This window comes from Gopherus flavomarginatus, chromosome 10, assembly GCF_025201925.1.
Source record: "Gopherus flavomarginatus isolate rGopFla2 chromosome 10, rGopFla2.mat.asm, whole genome shotgun sequence".
Lineage (NCBI taxonomy): Eukaryota > Metazoa > Chordata > Testudines > Testudinidae > Gopherus > Gopherus flavomarginatus.
Window position 1 is genome coordinate 9,521,202 of NC_066626.1, and position 21,090 is coordinate 9,542,291.

At 56.3% G+C, this 21,090-nt stretch overlaps 1 protein-coding gene across 1 annotated transcript in view; it reads right to left on the bottom strand.

Annotated features, from left to right (window-relative positions):
- The window catches only part of LOC127030286 (lanosterol synthase-like), a 223,411-nt gene that overhangs the window by 24,147 nt on the left and 178,174 nt on the right, over positions 1-21,090 (bottom strand). The window contains exons 3-16 of the mRNA XM_050916502.1: positions 19,727-19,895; positions 18,532-18,670; positions 16,512-16,620; positions 15,041-15,162; positions 14,216-14,312; positions 13,082-13,217; positions 10,632-10,740; positions 9,973-10,091; positions 9,338-9,435; positions 8,835-8,862; positions 7,390-7,446; positions 5,892-5,963; positions 3,553-3,603; positions 2,346-2,495 (exon numbers count right to left, since the gene is read on the bottom strand). Coding sequence (XP_050772459.1) covers positions 2,346-2,495; positions 3,553-3,603; positions 5,892-5,963; positions 7,390-7,446; positions 8,835-8,862; positions 9,338-9,435; positions 9,973-10,091; positions 10,632-10,740; positions 13,082-13,217; positions 14,216-14,312; positions 15,041-15,162; positions 16,512-16,620; positions 18,532-18,670; positions 19,727-19,895 — 1,456 coding nt within the window. The remainder of the gene's footprint in view (positions 1-2,345; positions 2,496-3,552; positions 3,604-5,891; positions 5,964-7,389; positions 7,447-8,834; positions 8,863-9,337; positions 9,436-9,972; positions 10,092-10,631; positions 10,741-13,081; positions 13,218-14,215; positions 14,313-15,040; positions 15,163-16,511; positions 16,621-18,531; positions 18,671-19,726; positions 19,896-21,090) is intronic.

Genomic DNA, 21,090 nt, shown 5'->3' on the forward strand with positions numbered 1-21,090 from the left:
AGGCATTCACCTCCACAATGCATCTGTCTCTGCCCGGACCCCTACCTTCAACAGGAAGAATCGAAGAGAATACCACCTGCGCTCCAAACTCCTTAACCCGTACTCCCAGAGCCCTGTAGTCACTCTTGATCTGCTCAGCATCACACCTCGCAGTATCATTTGTGCCCACATGGATGAGTAGCATGGGATAGTAGTCAGAAGGCCGGATAATCCTCGACAAAGCCTCTGTAACGTCTCGGATACGGGCCCCTGGCAGGCAGCATACTTCCCGGGATGAACGGTCAGGGCGACAGATGGGTGTCTCCGTCCCCCTCAGCAGAGAGTCTCCAACCACCACTACCCTACGTTTCTTATTATCAGTGGTGGCAGCAGACCTCCCAGCCTTAGGGGTACGAGGCTTCACCCCCTTAACTGTTGGAGGTGATTTCTTCTCTCCTGTATCTTTTACTACAACAGGAGGGTTCGCAGCAGTGGTGGAGCACTGCCCGCTGCTAGAAGTAACCAGCTGGCTGTGTCCACCCTGAGGCTCCTCCTCCACTGGTGTGTCAGGTACCTTGGCACAAAGAGCGGGAATGTGCTAATAAAGTTCGCGGATGACACGAAGCTGGGGGGTATTGCTAACACGGAGAAGGACAGGGATATTATTCAGGAAGATCTGAACCACCTTGTAAACTGGAGTAATAGGAATAGGATGAAATACAATAGTGAAAAGTGCAAGGTCATGCATTTAGGAATTAATAATAAGAATTTTGGATATACGTTGGGGGCGCATCAGTTGGAAGCGACGGAGGAAGAGAAGGACCTTGGGGTACTGGTTGATAGCAGGATGACTATGAGTCGCCAATGTGATACGGCTGTTAAAAAAGCAAATGCGATTTTGGGATGCATCAGGCGGGGTATTTCCTGCAAGGATAAGGAGGTGTTAGTACCGTTGTATACGGCGTTGGTGAGACCCCATCTGGAATACTGTGTGCAGTTCTGGTGTCCCATGTTCAAGAAGGATGAATTCAAACTGGAACAGGTTCAGAGACGGGCTACGAGGATGATCCGAGGAATGGAAAAACTGCCTTATGAAAGGAGACTCAAAGAGCTTGGCTTGTTTAGCCTGGCCAAAAGAAGGCTGAGGGGGGATATGCTCGCCCTATATAAATATATCAAGGGGGTTAACGTTAGGGAGGGAGAGGAATTATTTAAGTTTAGTACTAATGTAGCCACGAGGATGAATGGGTATAAACTGGATACTAGGAAGTTTAGACTTGAAATTAGACGAAGGTTTCTGACCATTAGGGGAGTGAAGTTCTGGAATAGCCTTCCGAGGGAAGTAGTAGGGGCAAAAGACTTTCCTGGCTTTAAGACAACGCTTGATAAGTATATGGAGGGGATGTTATGATAGGATCGTTAATTTGGGCAATTGATCTTGAATTACCACCAGACAGGTCTGCTCAATGGTCTGCGGGGAGATGTTGCATGCGATGGGTACTGAGTTGCTGCGGAGAACTCCTTCTTGGGTGCTGGCTGGTGACTCTTGCCCACATGCTCAGGGTTTAGCTGATCGCCATATTTGGGGTCGGGAAGGAATTTTCCTCCAGGGAGGATTGGCAGGTGCCCTGGAGGTTTTTCGCCTTCCTCTGCAGCGTGGGGCACGGGTCGCTTGCTGGTGGTGTCTCTGCAGCTTGAGGTCTTCAAACCATTTTTGAGGATTTCAATAACTCGGTCCTGGGATAGGGGTTGTATAAAATTGGATGGGTGGGGTTCTGTGGCCTGCCTTGTGCAGGAGGTCAGACTAGATGATCAGATTGGTCCCTTCTGACCTATGAGTCTATGAGTAAACTGCAGCAAGGGAGATTTAGGTTGGACATTAGGACAAAGTTCCTAACTGTCAGGGTAGTTAAACACTGGAATAGATTGCCTAGGGAAGTTGTGGAATCTCCATCTCTGGAGATATTTAAGAGTAGGTTAGATAAATGTATATTAGGGATGGTCTAGACAATATTTGGTCCTGCCATGAGGGCAAGGGACTGGACTCAATGACCTCTCGAGGTCCCTTCCAGTCCTGGAGTCTATGAGTCTATGAGATTCATGAGCGACACCCAGCGGCAGCGAGAGGCACTGCACTAACAGCCCTGCCTGGGCTCCTCCTGGGGTTCATGGCAGCCAGGCCCAGCTCACATCCAGACGTGATCCCAGGCTCACGCCCAGCAGGGCGTATGCCCAGTCACAGGACGCCGGAGGCCCACAGTGGGAGAACATCCCCCACCCAGAAGCCATTTTGTTTTAAGCTGTTTCGAGATACATGGCGCAGACTTTGGGGTTCTCCCCCCAAATGGGTCTCCAACACCTCTTACCACATTCACAGCGTCAAAGAGGCGCCCCGTGGGGACGTGCTCTGCTATGAAGGGACACTTCTCCTGCAGCAGCATCACCGATTTCAGCCCCTCCGCAGTGCAGTCAGCCACGATCCAGCCGTAGTCACGGGTGCTGAAGGGGAATCCGCCCTGAGGAGTCAGGCACCACCACTCAGCCCCAGGAGCACAGAGAGCGAGAGAAACTCCCTCGTCACACTCTGCCCTGCCCAAGGGATGGGGGAGCCCCTCACCCAACCCCGCATTACAATTCCCCCTGTGCACACGAAATGGGGAGATAACGCTGGCAACCATCCCCCATTTTGAGTCCAGCAGGAGGCTGGGGAGGCAGGGTAGTCCCTCCTTAACAGCAAGGTGGCACCAGGAGCTACTGCAATAGTTTTCAAACCTAAGTCTGGGCCCCAAGCAAATTGCCAGTGGTGAGTGAAATCCAGCCCATGCCGTGAGCAGGTGTCCAGACACATTCACTGAGCATCTGGGTGCAACGGGAGGCCCTGGGGCAGGTGAGGCCCAGAGCTGGCACAGCCGGGGCTGCAGCCCAAGATGGCAGTGCCATGGCGGAGCCTGGGGGCAAGAGCTCACGCTGTGTCTGGCTGCACTTTGCCTGTTACACGGGACCCTCATAATTACCCAGGTGAAGCTGCCTCCCACACCAGAAAATACTGTACTGGAGAAAACAATGCTGCCCAGCCCCACCACAAACAGGCCTTAGTGGGATTGTGCCACATCTCCTTCCATGGCAACCGGCCTGACGGCCAGCCCCGGACCCATGGCCACTGGCCTCAGCTTACAGAGCCCCTCCTCCACCGATGTGATGTGCATCGGCCAAGTCCCACCTCCACATGCAGACGCCAAGCCACCTGCTGTTCTGCTTCACATGCCGCGGGCATCACCAGGTAAATGCCAGCTCATGCCCTTCTTCCAAGCAGGCTGAGCTTGTCTAACTGTCAGTCCCTCAGCACCTGGCATCTCAGTCACGGCCACAGACTCCTCCGGACACCAGAGAGTCGCTCGGCTGCCAGAGCCTCCCTCTGATGCTATCACAGGATAGCTCCACTTTGAGTCTAAAAGGTTCGTTCCCTGCCCCACGAGCAGCGCAGAGCCAGGGGCAGACAGACACGTGGGGAACATACATGGAACAACAGGGGAAAATCATCCCAGGGAAATCCAGGCACGTGGCCAGCTGTACCTTGTTCATCTGGCGATAGTACTTCTGGTAGTCGGGTGGGTTCTCTGGAATCTGCAGGAGACACGAGGAGCACCAGTGAGGAGGCCCCACTGCAAGAGCAGAGCACTGCAAAGGGCAGGGGTCCCACAGCTATGGTCAGGGATGGCTCTATGTATTTTGCTGCCCCAAGCATGGCTGTCAGGCGGCTTTCGATGGCATGCCTGCGGGAGGTCCCCTGGTCTCGCGCCTTTAGCATACTTGCCACTGAATTGCCGCCGAAGCTGTGGGACTGGCGGACCTCCCATAGGCATGCCACCGAAGGCAGCCTGACTGGTGCCCTCATGGCAACCGGCAGGCCACCCCTTGTGGCTTATCGCCCCAGGCACACGCTTCGTGCACTAGTGCCTTGAGCTGCCCCTGGCTATGGTGATGGCTACGGGATCAAGACCAGCCATACCCGCAGAGCACTCCTGTCTCCGCTGCCACAGTCTGGTCACCAGAGGCCAGGCTGGGATTGGTGCTTGTCTGTGCCACATCTCCCTGGATCAGGCTGGGGCCAAGGTTGGCCCTGGACTCTACCAGTGGGAGGGGATCAGCAGAAGGGACTTCCACAGCTGACCTTTTGCAGTACGCCCCAGTGCTGCCCTGGCATGGCTGTGTCAGCACACAGGGCACCTGGAGCTCTCCCCCCAGCCCGGCTGCAGAGGGCCCTCTGCACCCACTTGTTTTCAGTGCTTCACCCCCCCCCCCCCAGAGCCCTGAGCGGGACCCGTGGCTGGGACCGTGTGCATCAAGCTTCCCATGAAACTACCCTGCCACACTGGCTCCAGCAGCAGCAACAGGGCAGCCTGAGAGCAGAGGGCTGCTGGGGTGCAACCCCTGGGCCAGGCAGCCCTGCTCAGAACAGGCCTGGACGATGCGGTGGTGAGACCAGTGGAGGTTCACATGTGTGCTCCCATTGCCTCTAGCACCTGCAGAGCAGCACCAGGAAACGGCACCAGTGCAGGGACATCATAGGAATCTCAGGGTCAGCCAGGCCCATGTGCCAGCTGTGTCCCAGAGCAGGGAGAGGTGAGGCACACTCCACCTCACAAGGCCAAATGCGCCGCTGTGATGAAGTAGGAATGTTCCTGATGTATTATTTGAATGCTGAGTGGGGAGTACTAACCTGGGATGATTACAGGGGAGTTTTTCTGGGAAGGCCTACATTGGGGAAGGGAGGATTCCTGAGCATGTAACATGAGAACACAGGAGGGGCATTGGAGGCCAGGTAACACCTCTGCCTGGGAAACTGGACAAAGGACACAAAGGCTGGAGGAGGAGCCAGGGGGAAGGCCAGAAAGGAGACGGCTGAAGGGAGTTTCAGTTTGGAGCTGGCTGGGAAATAAAGAGGATCGCCCAGACCAACAGGGCTGTGGCATCCCTGAGGCCCCCAGATGGACCTTACTAAAGGGGGTCCTGTTGTCTGTACCTGCAAGACCTGTCTTGGCCTGTGTTCCTGTCGCCTAAATAAACCTTCTGCTTTACTGGCTGGCTGAGAGTCCTGGTGAATCACAGGAAGCCAGGGTGCAGGGCCTTGTCTCCCCCACACTGTGACAGCCACGCCCTGCAGCACTCGCAGCCCTGGCTCCAGAGCTGGGTGGGGACCAGCTCACTGTGAGAACCCTCATCGGAGCTGCAGGGGGACTAGAGAGAACCCAGCTGGGTCAGCCCCTATAGAAAAGCCCCATGGAATGTAAGAAGGAGGAAACCTACAGATCCAGAGACATTTGACAGGGTGCACAAAAAGGACTTTGCAAACTAGTGCGTTTGACAGACAATGAAAGCCCCTGAGCTGAGCTAGCCTGTGGGACCCACAGCATTCACCTCCCTGCCACGCTGCTTCAAAATGCCCCTGCGCTCTGACCGCCAGCCCCAAATGGAGTTAGACACCTCAGTACCTTTGAGACTCTGGGCCTCTCTCCCTACCGTGTCCTGGTACCAAACCCCTTTCCTCTGTATCTCCTACCACAGCCAGAGGGCAGAGGCACTGAGTGCTGAAAGCCAGCTAATGAAACTGTAAACCCTGGGTAGTGTGAAAAAGCGCAATTCCTGCTCCCACCACACTGGTGCAGCACATCTCCAGAATTCTCAAGAATTCCAAAATAATGCTAGCTTCCTTCTAACAGCACCAGCAAACGTTTCACAGTGAAACCTGGGGGTGCTGCAGCACCCCCATCCCTCTAGCTCCCGCGCCTATGACTACAGCGCACGTAGGGGATGAGCTGCATGGCTGGATGCCGAGAAGCTACGCAGGACACTGCAGTCTTACCCAAGTCAGTGCTGGCTTCCCACATTTGTGACCCCAACTCAGGGCTCACCTGCGTGATTTTGAGGAACTCATGTGCCTGCCTCAGACAGGAAGCAAATGCCGGGTCATTCTGAGCACCAGCCTAGACAAGGAGGCACACACACAAAATAAAGAAATGTCATTGCTCAGCTCTGTGTTCAGTTTAGTTCTTTGGGAAAAACAAATTGTCACGGAGTTCCTGGGTGATGCTCTGGAACTGCTCCCTACAAAGCCCAAGCCATTAGCTGCCAGGAGTATCAGCCATTTATGTGCACTGGCCCTTTGCTCTGCAACAATCTCACCCCCTAGAGACTTAAGAAATGCCTAGGGGAAACGGAGGCACTCACACATAATTCACAGGAAACAATAAGAAAAGTCCCACTTCAGCACACAAATTAGAAGAGATCTCCTGGAATCTGTCCCAGGCACGGTCACTCCCTGGTAAGAGTCAAACAGCACTTTGGCCAGCCAGGGAGTCCAGGGCACTGGAGATCTGCACTGGGGTGGCTTATCTCGCACTGGCTGCTATAGGGGAGGAACAGGAACTCTCAGGCTTGGAGCGACTGGCGGAGCAGCACTGCAGTGCCCGATGCTGGAGCTGTGCCAAGCAACACACCTCCATTGCTCACTCGGAGCGGTCAAACCCCAGTCTCTGTATTCCAGCATTGCGGCTGGCTCCGAGCAGCACTGGGCTCTGGGCGGGTTTTACCACGGCAGGTGAGATATGGCCCATCTTCGTACCAGTACCCCCAAAAGAGCACAGCGCATGCGGGGAAGAGGTAACAAGAACTCCCCTTGGTCCCTGCCCATGTGCATTTCAACGTCTACCCACCAGTGCCATGGGGCCACGTGCCTTCACCTGGCAGGGGTTAGGACAGTATTCTCAGGGACCATCCCCGGCAGCGTGCCACATGCCTATGGAACAGCGATAGCGGCTCTTTCCTACACTCTTGCCAGCTCTGCCCCTGCAGCTGCCCAAGTGCAGGTTCCCAAGCAGTGACAGTGCTGCTCATCTCCGGGTCTTACTACAGGGGACACGTGCAGAGCCCCATGACATTCTAGCCTTGCTCCAATGACACCTCGCACCCAGCGTTCAAAGGCCAGTCTGCCTGCAAACCTGCACACACCTGCCTTTGTACACAGGTGCATCCACCCAACGCTACGGGGCACTAGCTCTTCTGCGCCCTTAGCGTGCATTCGGAGCTCATTGGGATCGCAAGCCTGCAGGTCTCTCTCTAAAGGCTGCACTCTGGCTGCACCACCAGTTACTGGCTCAGCGCAGGGAGCTCAGGGAGACATTCTCTGACCTGTGCTATGCAGGGGGTCAGACTCGACGATCGTCACAGTTCTGTCCAGTCTTGACACCCGAGGCTGTCAAAACCTCTCTCTAGTGTTGCTGTTGAGCGTACACTGCAGGAGCCGGGCCCCCAAGAGCCACGGCACTGAGGAAAGTGCAGGATGGTGCCTGTCTGAGACCCACGACTCTTGGGGGGGGCAGCCCAGCAGGCTGGCACAACAGCAAACATTACCTCCAGGAAGGCTTGGACGGCAAACCCTGTGTCCCAGAGCTGGGATCCGTTGATGCCCTGGAACAGAAGAGTGTGCAATGAGAAGCAGTTTTTCAATCCGCCCCAGGCTTCCCGCCCACCCCTATGGGCCACGCTGCCTGCAGGAGCCATCACGCTGAACCAATGGGCCCCGCAGACAGAGAAGGCTATAGGGCACACGGCTGGGTGCAGTCACGCAGCACAGGCACCACCACACTGCACCAATGGGCCCTGTGCAGCCTAAGGGAGGGCTGCAGCCTAAGGGAACCCACTGGGGCAGCAGGAGCAGGGTTATGGGGGTTTTCGGTTCGAATTTCCCTCCAAAGCTATTTTAGGGTCTGATCCTGCAAGCCCACAGAGGTGTTAAGAATGAGGGCAGTTTGGCCATGGATCCTGAACCCAGAGGGGAGCGCGAGGAGGGGACTGGGATGGGCCGACGGGGCTTGAGGCACATGAGGAGCTTGGGCAGCAGCCTCTGGGCTCTGCAGGGCTGGGCTGTGGGGCAGCCACAGAGAGGGCAACTGCGGTACTCAAGCCCCAAGGAGCTGAAGGCTGGGAGAAGGTCTCGGTAGAGCACTGCACTACTTGACCGCCTGCGTGGCAGCTCTGCGAGTGCTCTGCCGGCCAGGGCCAGGTCGCGACACCAGGAAGAGTCAGTTTTTGCACAAACTGACAGCAGTGCGAACGGCTGGCTGGGCAGCAAGGGGAGCTGTGGGGCAGGGGAGGAGGGAGGTGGCAGAGCTGTGTCTGGGGGATGCACGGCTGTCCCGGGAGAGGCACGTTTGTCTGGGAGACACTGAGATGCAGGAAGTGGGACAGAGAAACAGCCTGTGTGGCCAGGGCATGGGGGAGCAGCATGCAGCCCCTTTCCTTGCTGGACACTCAGCAGGGGCTGAGCAGCCGTTAGTGCTCTGTTCTAGCCCCCAGCGCAGGTAGGAGAAGGGCTGCCTATTAACATGGGGGCCAGAACCGCACAGCTGAGACAGGACAGCACGGGACTCGCCCCCACCCCAGGCTACATCCCAGGGGCAATGCGTGTGGGGTAGGGGCTGAGCACGGGATGGTGGGTGCAGAGCACCCCCTAGAGGTGCAGGGGAAGCAGCTGCCTGAGAACAAGGACACACACTGCTCCCAATACCAACCCCTTCTATCCTCGGCCAGGAGGAGGAGCAGGGACGGGAGAAGCCGCTGCTGTGAGCTGCACAGCTGGGCCAGGGCTGGTCCTATGACTATCAACAGCCCGGCAGGAAAGGGAGACATTGCAGGGGTGACGGATCCCCCAAGACAGAGCAGGCTGGCGAGACCCCCTTTGCAGTACGCACTCAGTCCTCGGGGGAGGGGTCACTGCCCAGCCCTGTGAGCCGTCCCACAGCAGCGAGAGCGTGCCCAGGGTCCCTGCGTTCGCTGCCAGGGCCACAGCGCCTTACCTGCATCTTCATGCCGTCTAGTCCCAGCCTGCATGGAGAGAGAGCGCATCAGTGCAGCAGCCAGGGGAGCATGGTCCTGTCCCCAACCTCCGCAGCCACCAGGCATCTAGCACTGCTGCCAGGGCACGGAGTACTGAGCTTCACGGGCAGCCTTGCAGCAACTTCCCCAGGGGCCCTGGCCTGCCCCTTCCCAGCCCTCTGGCCCCCACCTGACTGGGAGAACTGGAGCGAGTGGGACTCGCTAATAAGGGGCCAGCGTCTGGAACTGGCTGCCGATCAGTGCAAGACCCCGCCCCCGTTTGCATGCCGCCTGCACAGAGCTCCCTGCTCCTGGGGCATAGGCAGCGTGGTAGCCCTGGGGGCAGAGTGAGGTCCCCCATGGCAGGTCTGAGCAGCAGGATCCCTGCTAGGGCCTGGGGTTTCCCTCACAGGGCACAGTGGTTCTCTCTAGCTGAGCCATGTGCTGTCTCCGGGGCTGGGGAGGTGCATGGGCCTGGCCTTACCAGAGGTAATCAGGGATCCTGGAGACATGCTCCTGGAAGGCTGGAGAGCTCTCCCCCTCCACGTACCAGCGAACCAGCATGTTAATGGTCTTGGAAATCTGCCGAGAGAGAAGGCGTCACTCCCCTGCTGAGCGCAGTTCGACAAGGGCCTGCACAGCATGACCTGACCTCGTGACCAGCCACAGGAGCAAACCCCAGGCTGGGGGCTGTCTGCAGGTGAGCGAGCACGTCTCCTTGGGGCTGTGGTCACAGAACGGACCCCTTGGCATCCCCATGTCTGTTCTTCATCACACTCCAGCCAAGGCCTTCTACCAGCTGCTCAGTAAAGACTCTGCAGAGGGGAACAGCTGGCACGCCCTGCCCCCAGGGCCACTGCACAACGAGGAGGCGGTTGCTCATGCTTTCCTCTCCCGCCAGCCTGCTCACGCCCCTTGTCACCCACCGTGAACTCTCCTGTGTGCAGTGCCCAACACAACAGGACCTGAGCCTGCCTGGAATTGCTGGTTGCTATGGTTACGTGCCAGCAGCCGGGCAGCTGTGCTGAGCCGGGGAGTCCCAGGCTAGTCTCTCCCGCACCTGGGCAGGAATTGGAGCCAGCTCCGTTACTTCGTTGGGAGCAATAATGAGCAGCCTACCGAGGCAAGGCTGATGGCTTTAGTGAATCTGTCGTCAGCCTTGATGTGGTCATACAGCTCTGCGATGGCTCGCTGCCTCAGCTGGGCGCTGTGATGGGCTTCGTACACGTTCAGGATGGCTGAGACGAGAACAAGAGAGACACAATAAGGAAACTCTTACCAGCTGCCTGCTCCCAACTCCTGTGCGAGCAGGGCCTGGCCCCAAGCCCCAGAGAGCTTCCCCCATCCCTGGGTTCAGCCTCCTTCAGCAGCAATCAGCACAGAGCCCTGCGCCTTTCCTACGTACTGGACCCACAGTGGCTGCTGCTGGCTTGTGGCTGATGCAAGCGAGCCAATGCCACACACAGATTGCCCTTGTGCCCACTGGGCAGGGCAGTAACGTTGGCTCTGTGCTGAGGCCACGTGGGAACTGCTGTGTTAAGCACATGTGTTCCCTCCCAGGTTATTAAAGTCTCACCAGCTTCTGGTCCCTGGCCATTCTGAGATCCCACTGGCAGGGCAAGGCTGACAGGAAGCTTGGGGGCTGCACTGGGTCAGATGTAAGGCTATGGGGCAGCTCTCAACTCCACCAGTGACTCACGGCCGTGGGGACAGAAAACAACCTGCACATCAGCTATCCCCGGCCCTGCCCTGCCAGGCCCAGCCAGTGGCCTACTCACCATTAGCAAGTGTGAGCAGCCAGCTGTGCGGGGTGTAGAGATCGCAGGCAGCCACGTTATTCCTCTGGGCCGGCCAGTCAATGCTGGCGTAGTCCTGGACGTACAGCTCCTGGAAGGGAACAGGCAGGAGATTAGCCATCCGCTCACTAGCGCGCCATGGGAGCAGAACCATGAGACAGCTGCAAGTGTCAGCCTGGCGGTGTTCGCAGCCAGGGGAAGAACTGCATGGAGCACACAGGGCAGCACTGGGGAAGGAGGGCAGCGCAGCCTGGCCCGCCCTGTGGCTCCACACCAGCCTCCAGGACCTGTCTCTTTAGTGAATCTGTCATCAGTCTTGATGTGGTCATACAGCTGTGCTATGGCTCGCTGCCTCAGCCGGGCGCTGTGGTGGGCTTCGTACACGTTCAGGATGGCTGAGATGAGAACAAGAGAGACACAATAAGGAAACTCTAACCAGCTGCCTGCTCCCAACTCCTGTGCGAGCAGGGCCTGGCCCCAAGCCCCAGAGAGCTCCCCTCATCCCTGGGTTCAGCCTCCTTCAGCAGCAATCAGCACAGAGCCCTGCGCCTTTCCTACATACTGGACCCAGGTGGCTGCTGCTGGCTTGTGGGCTGACACTTGCAGCTGTCTCATGGTTCTGCTCCCATGGCGCTCTAGTGAGCGGATGGCTAATCTCCTGCCTGTTCCCTTCCAGGAGTTGCTCCCAGCACCCTTTGCTAAGGAGAGTTAACAAGAGGAGAAAGCACCTTCAGACAGTGCTAGAGCACCTCAGGCGGGTGCAGGGATGTGACACGGCCTGGGGGGGGCACACAGCCCAAAGATGGGGGGGCCACACAGGCCAGGATGGGGGGAACATGCTGGAGCACGCTCATGCAGTAGGGAGGGCTAACGGCTCAACTTAATTCTGGCTGGAGGCCTGTGTGTAGGACTCCACCCCCCTCCAATTCACAGCAGGGCTCCCAGGGCCCAATGGGCAGGAAGAAGACAGCCCCGAATACATAACTCCCCTTCAGGCCTAGGGGTGTCAGGTGCTCAGCCTGAGACACCAAGTCTGATTCATAGAGGGCAGGGCTCAGTGATCTCAAATCAGACCCTCCTGGGAGCCTGACAGGGCATCCCAAAAATCACTCCTCCCTTTGGAAAGTACAGGCCTTAGGCATTGTGAGCAAGTGCGTGGTATGTACCTTGCCATAGCATTCACAGGGAAAGCCTTCTCCCTGCACGACCCCAGACACTCTGCCTTTGGCTTTCCTTCCTACCTTGCCCTCCAAGCTCTCTCCTTCCTTCCCCAAAGCCCACCCCAATTCCTACCCCATAGGGCTCCCTCCACCCCCCCATCAGCCAAGATTACCAGCAATGGAAGAGTGTTAATGCGGCGCCTACACGGGCTGTTTGAGGCAGGCACTCCCGGGCCCCCCCATGACTGTCCTGGCCACTGAGTATCAGAAATAAGACAAGCAGATGACTGGTAGAAGAACCTTCACAGGGAGAAGATACCAGGTACCGAACGGCGGAGAAAGGCAGAACAAGAACCAGTGGCTGAAGCCATGAGGCCCGAACAGTGAACAACGAGGATGATCGACCACAGGAATGAGCTGCCAAGGGAACTGGCAGACTCTCCATCTCTTGATGTCCTCAGCTCCCGGCTGGCTGCCTTTCTGGAGGGCACATTGTACTGCAGCCAGACATGTCGCTGGGCTCAGTCCAGAGTAACTGAGTGACATTCTCTGGCCTGCATTACACAGAGCCTTTCCATCTGCTAACAAGAGCTCGGAAACTGCACAGAGGTAACATGCCAGCACAGGCCAGTCATACCTCAGCCCTAAGCTAAAGGGAAAGCACAGAAGGACCACGTGGCTCACTCAAGCAACACCCCCCTGAAGGAACAGAAATGTAGCCCACACGATGCCAACATACAGAAGTATCAGCTGTGACAGGGAAGGCGTAAGGAGGCTCAGAGGGAACCTGAATGGCCAGCAGCCTGTAGGTCTCAGAGAACCAGGAATATGGTGAGAGCAGAGAGCGAGTGGAACAACCAGGGAGGACGAGACGCTGAGAGGCAGGGTTGCTAAAGTCTTCATCACAGAGAACGAGGGGAGTGTCCCACCCCGAGCTCCTCTTTGGTAACAGACAGGCAGCATGAGGGACAGAGGTGTCAGACAGAGGCTGCTGGGACGTGGCTCAGAGCCTTCGCAGTTAGTGCCAAGGCAGGGGGAAGACCCAGAAGTTCTGGTGAGATGGGGAAACAAGGGGCTGATGGGATCACATCACAACAAGCCTACAGGAATCTCCAACAAAGCACTGCCAGGGGCTGCAGGGGCTGGGATTTGCACCCAATGAGGAGATTTGGGTCCATGTGACTAGACACAGCTGGGCCATGGTGGGAAGGGACTCCAGGCCACCGTAACACAGGGTGAGCAGCGGGGAGGGTGCTCTGGGAGTTCATTTACCTGCCTCAGGCTCTGGACAAGCTCATCCTCCTCGGCAGTCAGGCGTGTGGCGTAGCAGTAGCTCATCGGCAGGTACACCTGGCGGCAGTGGCACCAGAGCTTGGAGGGGTGGGCTGGCATCCAGGCCGGGAGCAGCCTGTCACACAATAGAGGACACTGTCGGCAGTGTGCGGGATGGGGAGTGGGGGGCCGCAGGGACATGAGCACAGTTAAGGACAGGGCTGCAGGGCAGTCAGAGAGGTAATGTGCCCAGGAGACACTCAGGGCCCAGGATAGCCGCTGCCTGAGCGGTAGAGCAGCCGTTCAGGACAACGCGCAGGCCCCAGGTGACGGCTGCTCCATGCTCCTGCGGTGCGGGGGAGCTGAGAGAGAAGCTGGAGCCCTCGTTTTGAGCCAGGAGACTGTCTGCTCCAGCTCAAGGAGAGCGTTCTGGGCTCTCCCAGCAACCCAGTGAGGCTGTTATCCTGGGCAGGGCCTCTGCCCACAGACTGCATCTGATTCCCTGTGGTTCATGTTAGCGGGATGTGGAGGGAGGCGCAGGGAATAAACAGCCTCTCCTGTGGGGAACATGCCAGTGGGCAATGCTGCCACTGGTTTCCCTGTAATCAGCCAGCTGCCTGAACTCCTTCACCTCACACCGCCCCCTGCTCCTGGCCCCACGGCCAACTCAGGCACCAGCTGTCCCTGAGCGCTGGGGAGGTCTGCGGCAAGCCCAGTTCCAGGTCAGGGACAGCCACGGCATGCCAAATGCGGAGGAACCGTGTCAGGACCTAGCACAGGAGGGAGGGTCTTGGGGAGAGCGCAACGTGTGGGCCTGGTGGCTGGCAGTGAGGGCAGGAAAGCTGGAGGGCAAGCAGGTGGGCTGAACTTGGATGGGGGAGAGAAGGTCATCAACAGCACATCCCTCCTCCATCAGCCCATGCCCCGTGCCAGGAATGCTGCCTGGTTTCCGTGCCCAAAGCCTTCTGGACCAGGCTGAGCGTGAGAACGTGGAACTGGTGCAGGCCAGGAATTGCTCTCAAGTCCCTGGTGTTCAGCGTTGGGCTTTCTGCTGCGTGCTGCTGCTGGGAGGGGACGGGGATGTGGCTTGGGACTGAAAATCAATACACTCTGCAGATACAGAATAGCACCTACCACAGCTCAGGGAACAGCGTGTTCATTCCCTCCCAGCTGTAAACGTTCAAGACGGCCAGCCAGAACTTCCCCCAGGACGGGATTCCCACAGCACCACCTGGAGAGAGACACACAGATCTGGGCTCTGACGGTAGCCATGGGGGCCAGGGACACAGACCCTGCCACGTGACAGGGCATGAACACAGGCTCCTGAATCCTGGTCTGTTTGCGTGGCAGGCCAGGGGCCCTGGAGAGCTGCAGGCCGGTGCAGCGGTTGCATGATGGGCGCCCCGACAGACACAGCCATTCAGAAATGACACCTGGGAAGGGAACGTTTTCTGTGCAAGGTGCAGCCAGTGAGACCACTGAGCATTGTGTCATGGAGCCACGTAGTGAAGCTAAGCCACATGAGGGGGGCTGGAGATGGTGATTTGACCCACAACCGACTGCTGAGATGGACTGGATGTTTACAGGGCTCATGAGTACCCTGCCTCTCAGACAGAACCGTTTGCAACCAGTGAAGGACTTGAGGTTTCACCATCACCCCAGAAGGTAAGGGTTCTGGCACAGCAGGATGCGGCATAGGCTGTGACATCCCACACGTGCCGCGACAGCCAGGCCAAGCCGGGAGAAGCTAAGTGTGGCAGGGCAGAAACTAACATGCGAACTGCACATGCTGCCATGCATCTAAGGACAAACCATTGCAAAGGCTAACTGCACTCTGGTCGCATATCCCCTCACCTACCACTCACCCCTTCGGAGCTGGGCAAGCCCTTCTCAACAGTCCCAGCCCCATGGCTGCTAGAGGGAGGATAGGATGCCAGTGAGCTCCAGTCACATGCTGACCTTTGCTGTGGAGGTTGATCCGAGCCCTCACGAGATCCGGGTCATCCGGCCCAACCCCTAGGATCCTCAGGGACGTGTAATTGAGCGCTGTGCCAAACACTGTCGATTTGTCTTCCACGTGCCTGCCACATACAGAGAGCGAGGAAGTCAGACGTGGCTGAGCACTTGTGCAATCAACCAAGACTGGTTTCACTGGGGCGAACCTAAGCAGGGGGTTAAAGCTAACCAGGCAAACTAACCAAAAAGCATCCACCCTGTGCCAAGCTGCTGGGAAACGAGAACAAAATGCTCCCAGCCCCTCACTCTAGTGGTCAACCCATGGTGAAGGGAGGCTCTGGTCACGCCACATGCTGGCCTCCCCGGCAGTGCAGCTCCAGCAGTCTCACACTCAGCTTAGCTCTGAGCCATTTCCCACATGAAAGGAAGCACCAGGCCAAGCACTGGATGCTGCAGGGGAGCTTCTGTAGCACTCAGCCATGGACTAGCCGGTCCCCGATGAAACCATAGGCAAGTGCTCTCATCAAGCTAAGGGGAGCAGAGCGACGCCAACACCGAGTACTGCAAAACCCCAACCACTGCGTTGCTGCGTGATTCAGTTCAGTTAGCCGGAGCTAAAGTCACCCCGGAAGTGCCGACGAAGTGGGGCTTGATTTGCTAATGAAATCAGAGTGTTTCCCTCCCAGGGGCCGGCTTGGGGGCTGGTGGGATTTCAGTCATTTTGTTTAATAGGTTGAGGTAAGACAAGCTGAAAATGAGCCAGTTTTGAACATTCTCCCTTGTTTCCTAGTGCTCCTCTGGGTCTCCCTCCCCTCTGCTGGAATAGGGAAACCTGCCTAGACAATGGCAGAGAGCTGGCAATGCAGGCGTACGTTTCTACCATGATTTCTTCCCCTTTCACCCACGCCTCTGATCACAGATCCTCCTCCTAGAGAAAGACATTCTTCTCCAGTGAAGCCAAGACAGAGTGCACGTAACAGCCAGAACGCCTCTGCAGACCGGCCCGACACCACCCCTGCAATGTTCCCGGCAGTCCATCCCTGCCTGCTGGAAGGATCCCCTCCCCCCCTTTTTCTGTGCCCTCCTTCTCTGAGTGTATTTAATGACCAGCCGGCCCACCCCACTAACATACCTCGAGCTGTTACAGCTGCTCTGCGCCCTCCAGGAATGCCATGACCTGGGAAGGGCTAGTGAGGGGAAGCACAAAGCAGGTGGAGCAGGACCTAATGCCTGGCAGTAACGTCTGAGATATAAGGCCGTATCAGAGCAGATAACAATGCGCAAGGCAGACATCTCAGGAATGGAACTGACTTTTGTGCTTGCAAGGGGCTTCTGAAATTGCTATACTGTTTTCACTGGCTGTGTTGTGCAGGGACAAAGAGATAGGAACCATTTCTCTGGTCAGCTGGGTCTGGAACGCACAACCTGCCCAATGCAGCAGGAATAAGGAGAAAGGAGCTTCTCTGCTACTCACAAGCCCCAGCCTCCGTCCGGGAGCTGCACCGAGCGCAGGTAACGCACCATCTCCCTCCTGTAACCTTCTGGCAGTGGGATCTTGGCAACGTGGCAGGTGATCAGGAGACCTGTTGGACAAAACAGTCTACTCTTTAGGCCAAACCACCCCCCGATTTCAGCCACAGGAACACTCTAGTTGGTTCAGAGAAGCATGTGTCCTCTTCATGGTCAGCACAGGACATGAGAAATCACTGTAGCTAGGAGTCCCCAGTACACACTGCACGTACAGCTAACAAGGCGCAGCTGCAGCCCCAGGCTAAGTGGCTCCAAGGTCGTCGTCTGCCGGAACCCAAAAGGGTCATCAGGGATGCCCAGACAGAATGAACATCAGACTGTAACAACCACATGACCTTCCCTAGCAACCCCGGCTTCAGCCCCCGCGATGGAACAGGCTGCTGGGGACAGACTGCACCAAAGGACCCCGCCCCCATTCAGCAAAACCAGACAGGTGATTTCACTGGCTGGGTAGTTCTTGGTGCTTCACAACAGGCGTCAGCTCCCTATTAAAGACACATTCACTGGGGATTAACTGTAGTGCAATGCAGCCGGGGCATTTCCTAGGTCACTGTTTGGGGAAACAATTGGCCATTAACGTTCAGCACCCTGTGTGCTGGGGAATGACAAGACACTGCCCTGCTCAGGCCTGCAACAGCGCCCGACCCTGAATCATCCCCAGACAGCTAAGCAAAGACCCCGCAGACCCTGGCCACGCTGCCGGACCCTGCTTGGCACCCGCTATCCCATCCCTATGCAGGTAACTCTGTGGGGAGGTGCTGCCGCTCAGAGCACATGGCATAGCTATTTCATCCTAGAAATCAATATACCTAGACTTTAGTAAGGCATTTGATACGGTCTCGCATGATATCCTTATCGATAAACTAGGCAAATACAATTTAGATGGGGCTACTATAAGATGAGTGCATAACTGGCTGGAAAACCGTACTCAGAGAGTAGTTGTTAATGGCTCCCAATCCTGCTGGAAAGGTATAACAAGTGGGGTTCCGCAGGGGTCTGTTTTGGGACCGGCTCTGTTGAATAGCTTCATCAACGACTTAGATGTTGGCATAGAAAGTACGCTTATTAAGTTTGCAGACGATACCAAACTAGGAGGGATTGCAACTGCTTTGGAGGACAGGGTCAAAATTCAAAATGATCTGGACAAATTGGAGAAATGGTCTGAGGTAAACAGGATGAAGTTCAATAAAGATAAATGCAAAGTGCTCCACTTAGGAAGAAACAATCAGTTTCACACATACAGAATGGGAAGAGACTGTCTAGGAAGGAGTATGGCAGAAAGAGATCTAGGGGTCATAGTGGACCACAAGCTTAATCTGAGTCAACAGTGTGATACTGTTGCAAAAAAAGCAAACATGATTCTGGGATGCCTTAACAGGTGTGTTGTAAACAAGACACGAGAAGTCATTCTTCCACTCTACTCTGCACTGGTTAGGCCTCAACTGGAGTATTGTGTCCAGTTCTGGGCACCGCATTTTAAGAAAGATGTGGAGAAATTGGAGAGAAGAGCAACAAGAATGATTAAAGGTCTTGAGAACATGACCTATGAAGGAAGGCTGAAAGAATTGGGTTTATTTAGTTTGGAAAAGAGAAGACTGAGAGGGTACATGATAGCAGTTTTCAGGTATCTAAAAGGGTGTCATCAGGAGGAGGGAGAAAACTTGTTCACCTTAGCCTCCAATGATAGAACAAGAAGCAATGGGCTTAAACTGCAGCAAAGGAGGTTTAGGTTGGACATTAGGAAAAAGTTCCTAACTGTCAGGGTAGTTAAACACTGGAATAAATTGCCTAGGGAGGTTGTGGAATCTCCATCTCTGGAGATATTTAAGAGTAGGTTAGATAAATGTCCATCAGGGATGGTCTAGACATTATTTGGTCCTGCCCTGAGGGCAGGGGACTGAACTCGATGACCTCTCGAGGTTCTTTCCAGTCCTAGAGTCTATGAATCTATGAATCCACCGTACCTGGCAGCAGGAAGAGGGGCCCCCCATAGTCACCGGGCCAGTGCCCATCCTCCGCCTGCAGGCCAGAGTAAAACTTCATCCCATTCAGCGCTGCTTCCTGGGCTGTGCAGGCCTGGGGCAAGGCCTTGAAGAATTTACTCTGCAAAGAAAGGAAGAGGAGCAGGGACAGACACAAATTAAATGAGCAGTGCTCCAGCCAAGGCTGGCTTTATGAACTGCGGGGCCTCATTTGAATATCCAGCAGGGGTTCGGGGCTTCGGCGCTACTCCGGTGGCGGGGGTCAGCTCCGGGTCTTCCACAGCAGCAAAAGACCCCCCGCCGCCAAAGACCCAGAGCAGACCAGGTGAGTAAAAAACATTGTAAAAATTTAGAAGGCACTTAAGATGCCCTCTTAGGCACAAGGCCCGATTCCGGGGAATCAGCCTAAAGCCGGCCCTGGCTCCAGCTCGCGCACAAAGAATGGCCAACAGCCAAGACACCAGTAGAATCAAGTGCCTTGTGCTGTGGGCTATGGCAGCACTGCAGTCCCACGGGTAATCAGGGACTGTGTACCTTCCCCATGGCCTGCACTGCACTGGCCTTTCACACAATACTTAGTAGCAATGCCAGCAACAGGACACCAAATCCAGCACAGAGCGACTGTGCAGAGCATGCGTAGGGATGAAGAGGTGTGGGAGGGGAGCAGAGGAGGAATGTGGATACCAGCAAGACGCTTGCTGCCTTGAAGCACCTTCTGAGTCATTCAGTGCATAATCCCCAGAGAGTCAGCAGGCAGGGAGGGAGCAGGGCAAACAGACCTCTCCAACCCCCTATCTCAGGGGCCAGATTCCAGGGCTCCAGGCATGGAAGGGTCAGCAGATTCTGGTCCCCCCTGGGCAAGATGCCCCCTTGCGGGGAGCTGTGACACCTCCCCTCTTCCCCAGTAGCCAATACAACCAGGTTGGCATGAGGTTGTGAATTCTGCCCCTGATGCCAGCACCACCTGTGCCTGCCCTGTGGAATTAGCAAGCACGTGATTTCGAGACAGTTACTGAAAAGAAGCCTTGCTTCAGAGACGAAGACTCAGCATTTGGGGGCAGGAGACAATGGCGGCAATAGGGGAACTACAGTCGGCCATACGGGCATGAGGTTTCAGTGGCTGCCCCCTTCCCAGCCTTGGCAAACACTGCGCTGCGAGTGAAAATCAGCCACCCACCGTGTCCAAGCCTAGGCAGTGAGCCTCCAGCCCGCTCTGCTCTCGCTCACATTCCTCGCCAGCCTCCAGGTAGCGCCAACTCTGCCGCCCTTCTTCATTGCTCAGTCGCCAGCGGGTGAGGTCACTCGCAGGTTCTGTTTTATACGGGCCGCCTCTTCTCCGCAAACACCTGGAGAGACCACAGGGAACCAGACAAATCCCAGGCGCGTCACCAAGCATTGCCGGCTCTGAGCATCAGGCTGTCAGTGCCCTGGGACACGTAGGGCCAGTGAAGATGCCTGCTGCAGCATTAGCAATAGACATGAGAACCCAGAGAGCTCTGCACTCAGCCACGAGCTGGCTGCCAACACTTAGACTTTGAAAAGTAACAAGCGGGAAGGGGCGAGTCCTTGGAGCAACAGCTGGGCCAATGTCACTTTGCTTGGCTTTGACCACTCCACACCGCGCTGTCGGAACAAGAATCTGACAGACCCTCAACCGGTCCCATATAGGGGGCTACTTCTGACAGCGCTCCCCTTTCCTGGCACCTTCCCACCCCACGCTGTCCTCACAGCAACCAGAGCACCGAGTTCTAGGAGAGTTTCCCATCGGCCCACGGGGATCTGTCACTGTGAAGAGATGGCAGCTCTGTCACCTCCCTCCATGCTGGGAGCGCTGGGGCAGTTCATGGATTTAAAATGTCTCATTTAAAAGGAATTCCTAAGAGCCCCGGTCCCTGCTGGCAGGCAGGTGCTGCACAGACCAGTTACTCCGTGGCACCGTGCTGTGCAGCATTACACACAGCCGTACAGCTCCAAGCACAGGGGCTCGGTCCAATTGTGGCCTCTGGAAGCCGCTGGAACAGAAACAGGCTATAACTGGGATGCAGCAACAGCACTGGCCAAGGTCACAGGGGCACACTCACACAGAGACAGAGACACACAGAGATACACACACACTCTCGCAGAGATACACACAGAGACACACAAATTCACATGCACTCGCACAGAGACTCACTCACACAGCCACTGGCACAGAGGTGCACACACAAGACATGCACACACAGACACACACTCTCGAAGAGGCTCAGAGTGATGCATGCACACACACACACACACACTGACACAGAGAGACACTCAAAGACAGTGACACACACACAGAGAGACACACACAAATTCACATGCACTCGCACAGAGACTCACTCACACAGCCACTGGCACAGAGGTGCACACACAAGACATGCACACACACACACACACACACACACCCTGGCAGAGGCTCAGAGGGACACACACTCACAGACACACACCCTGGCAGAGGCTCAGAGGGACACACACACAAACACTGACACACACTGATACAGACACACACACAAATTCACATGC